General features: G+C 36.7%; 1 protein-coding gene across 1 annotated transcript; it reads right to left on the bottom strand.

The window, feature by feature from the left end:
- Positions 1-2186: 2186 nt before the first annotated feature.
- Positions 2187-2828, bottom strand: LOC100800269 (linoleate 9S-lipoxygenase-4-like). Its single transcript, XM_026123619.2, has one exon. It carries the CDS (start codon positions 2700-2702, stop codon positions 2187-2189), a length of 516 nt encoding a protein of 171 aa, XP_025979404.1. The 5' UTR covers positions 2703-2828.
- Positions 2829-4337: the final 1509 nt, after the last annotated feature.

Genomic DNA, 4337 nt, shown 5'->3' with positions numbered 1-4337 from the left:
AATAACACAAGAGAATTGTTAACCCAGTTCGGTGCAACCTCACCTACATCTGGGGGCTACCAAGCCAGGGAGGAAATCCACTCTCAATAGTGTTAGTTCAAGGTCTAACAGCCCCTGTTTACAACCTTCTCACCTAACCACTACCCGTGCGATCTCTACCTAAGAGCCACTCTTAGATATGAGAACCTCTGCTCACTCCCTCTCACTCACACTCCCGTGTTTACAATTAAGTCAAAGACACACCAGAGATCAACTCTGAACAAAAGAGATCAACTCTACACACTAGAGATCAACTCTAGACACAAGAGATCAACTCTACACACATAGGTCCAACACTTGATGTTAGGGTACCATCAAGGTGGCTCACAAATCACTCAAGTCCCAAAACTCACAAAATAACTCTTCAATCCCGGACTTGGTACAGAACTCGTGCAGCCTCCATGATTATATAGCAATTTGCGTTTCTGGGCTGCAACTCCTTGATGCTGGAGGAGATCTATCTTCTTCTGAAAAAATCTGCAGTTCAAGAACTAAAAGATAACTTTTGATCTTTTAGTTTGAATCTTTAATCTTTAATCTTTAATCCCTGAACGAACTCTTCTTCTTTGAAATTCGAACTTTAATTATCTTTTAATTCGTTCCAGAAGATAGATCTTCTAATCTCTTGCTAACTGCACAATAATCTGTTAAAGATATAACAGATTTATATGTCCAGTATTTTCGGGCCGGATGTCAGGACATCGTGTCCGACATCGTGGATCCTGCAGCTTCACTTCTGCACTTGACTTTTATCTTGCATTGTACAGCAACTCCAGTATTTTCGGGCAGGATGTCAGGACATTGTATCCGACATCGTGGATCCTGCAACTTCAATTCTTCATTTGCCATTTTATCTTGCCTTGTACATTGTGCAGCCCGATCTTATTCCTTGACATAACGTTGGACATCATGTGCAGCAACTCCAGCTTTCCTTCATTGTCTAAGTGCTTATGTTTTAACAAAATCTTAGCCAATCTTTTAAAGCTCAGTAGAGCTAAACACTAACACCACCTATATATGATGTACATATTATAAAATGCAGTGTTTACTAAAAGATGCTTAACAACTACACAATCCCTATCACTGGCCTAGTAATAAAATTTTGAGGGGATGTCTGTTTGATCAATCTGGCATAAATGAAAAAAATTGAAAGAAAAGTATAATACATTTACAGTGTAAATGTTTTGGAAGTATCATAAGCATTTTGATTTTAGAGATCGAGAAATAAAAAAGATATATCAGTTATACAAATGTGTGTAAAAGTAATATAGTTTACTAATTTGTCCTGTACTTTTTTGTTCAATGTTGTAAATAGTGGTTAGGTATGATGTGATTGATTGGGTTAGTGAAAATTGATTGGGCAGGGTCTGAGCATAAAGCTGGTCCATATATTATCTGTGTTGCTTTTTCTAGTTTCTTGGGCAATTTTCAGGTATCCCATTTCTTATATTCTTGAATCTTTGATACTAGTTTACATGTGTGAACTACAATGCATTGATTGCTGGTGTTGCTGCAATGTTTGAATGTTTTGATGTAATTGCTAGGATAGCAATAACTCCCGTAAGGCTACCTACTTTGCTGCTTTTGTTCCTCTGGTCAATTGCTTGAGTCTTTTGGTCAATTGTGTATATTAGAGTTGTAGTCAATTGATGAATACTAAAGAAAAGCAGAGAAAATGCTTGACTCTTTCTCATAATGCTGACTAACTATTTTGTAGGTTCAATATCCTTTAGAAGTCCAACTATCTGTTGCATGCAGAGATACGTATTTTAGGTGGAAACATTTACATTCAAATAGAATTCAATTCTTTAAAAAAAAATAGAAGCGTGTTCACCTGAAGTATAGCTTTTAGAAAGACGACTAAAATGTTGTGTGGCACACTACTGCTCTCTCTCTGTCTTGGTTGTTGTTGTGTGACTAAAGACGACTAAAAGGCTTGGTTGTTGTTGTTTTATCAGTCACTGAATAGAGTTGGTTTTACTAATTAGGGTCCTTCAGTTATCCCAAAATAAGATATATGGCAATACAAGTACATTCAACCACTCCAAATACATAACTTAAACATACACAACTGATGAAGGAATCAAATTCCTTCTATTTCACATTTATTTAAAGCCAGGGACAATACTTCAGCAACCATAGAGAACTTAGATAGAGATACTATTGGGAATTCCTCTGAAAGTCAATCCCTCCTCACTAGAAGGATAGAGCAAAGTGTAAGGCATTTTAGCCGGCCCATAGCGGTTTCTTAATGTCTCATCATTGTTCTTCTCTATAAGCTTCTTTTCAATCTCTTCAAGATTCTTTCCAAACCTCTTAAAGGCCTCTAATGGCCCGGCATCAGAAGTCCAGTAGTCACCACCATCTCTCTGCCCAAGGTTGAACTCATCAGATGCGTGCCTTGATAAAATTTCTATAACTGTAAGGTCAATGAGGGTCTCTTTCTTGCCAGTAATAGTCTTCAAAAACTCCTTCTCAGGGTTCTTAGCCAACACATCATATTCAGGAGACCCTTTCTCAGGCATAAATCTCCTGCAAATAATTGGCCTATTCAGGATTAAACCTCCATATGGATACTGTCCAAAGTTAACAGCAACATGAAGAGTTGAAGCAATCCATATAAGGGTAGCGGAAGCTTCAACCAACTCTTCCCAGGTTTGCATCTTTTGCCACCATGGCTTATCCTTCAAATCCCCATGACCGACCTCTACAAGTTCTTTCCACCAAGCTTGGAGCTCGGGGTCTTTTTGAAGTTCCTCATCTGACTTGTAGTAGAATGATACATATTCTTCCACTCAAGACATTGATAGCATTCCATATCTCTAGCCCATCAGAAGCATAAGGATAGTCCTGGATCAAAAGTCAAACTCCATGGGGAGCAGATGGATCCTTAATAGCAACTCCTCTGAATTAAAAGCACCCAAATAACATTGATTAGCACAAGAGTTATATCAAGCCTGAAGCCTTTTTTCTTCTTATGTCATTGATGACTTTTATATCATGCATTCATGTGTTCCCCCATTGTATGCACTTTGTGATTTCTTTTCTTTTTTTAATTTACTGTCAAACACAAAACTATAGCTGAATCGGAACAAGAAACTGTTTCGAACACAAAAGACTAGAGCTGAATCCAAACAAACAGAAACAATCATGGCTAGAAATAAAAAAAAAATTAAAATAGAATTAGATTGATGGAAAATTTGGGACTGTTATTCGTTCGTTGGCGAGACTGAGAATGAGGTGACAAAGTTAATTTCTGGCTTATCAGACCAGCCTGGGCTTTGAAATAGGCTAGGTCAGGCCTTAAGAATTGGTCCATAACAAGCCTTGGTCCATAACAGGTAAAAACCTTGATTTATTTTAATAACTAAATTGATAAAATTTACATTTTATAAAAACTAATTAAAAGTGTAACTTTATAAAATTTGGCAAACAAGCCAAAGACTAGAGAAGGTAGGTATGTAAGTGACTTACATACTAGGAAAAGATAATAAATTAATAAGTAATTATTGAGTCATTAAATTAACCCAGCTAATATTCTTATTAACCTAATTTTTATTTTTCTCTACTTCTTCTAACTAACTTAATAATATAAGGCTATGTTGAACTCCTTATTATTTTTATTTTGCTCAACTTCTTCTAACTAACCTAAAACTTGAATAAATAATGGACCTAAATTTTTCTCAATATTTGTGTTATTTATCTTGAATTTAAACCTGTTTAACTCCTTATTATTTAGAACCACAAATGTTGATAACTAATTATTGTTTAATAAACTATTGTACCCAAAGATATATCACTATCATTTTCTTTATTAAGTAAGTGGTAGCAATGCAGAGGAAGGATCCGTTGAGGGAGAATGAGATGATTGATCATTCAAATCAATGGTAGAAGATAGAAACCACATCCCATGTGAGAATGGAAATTAGGAATAGTTGGTGCATCATTCTATTTGCACCCTCCCACTCCTTTCCCTCTACCAGACATGCTCTTATTTTCTTACTCGTTGTCCAGTCTAGCACAATCAATTAGAGAGAGAGAGAGAGAAGTCTATGTATCCATCATCAAGGTAGTAGCAGTAGTAGTAGGAACACCCAAACGACAGAGTAGTGAATGAAATTGGGGAGAGGAGAGGACGAAGGGATTGTCCTTTACAGATTGTACTTACTCCCTCGCCCCCACCAACCAACACTCTCCATTCTCATTTCATTTCTCTATATAAATAACCAAACCCTACTATTAACCTCCTACCCCTAGGGTTCCTCTGCAGATGAATAATGTTAACCTCCTACCCCTAG

Source organism: Glycine max, chromosome 9, assembly GCF_000004515.6.
Source record: "Glycine max cultivar Williams 82 chromosome 9, Glycine_max_v4.0, whole genome shotgun sequence".
Classification (NCBI taxonomy): domain Eukaryota; kingdom Viridiplantae; phylum Streptophyta; class Magnoliopsida; order Fabales; family Fabaceae; genus Glycine; species Glycine max.
Note: the sequence above shows the minus strand (reverse complement) of the source record. Positions and strands in the feature narration are given on the sequence as shown.

Bases quoted from the DNA above. Each gene is read 5' to 3' on its own strand.
- LOC100800269 (XM_026123619.2), bottom strand. From the start codon at position 2,702: ATGCAAACCTGGGAAGAGTTGGTTGAAGCTTCCGCTACCCTTATATGG.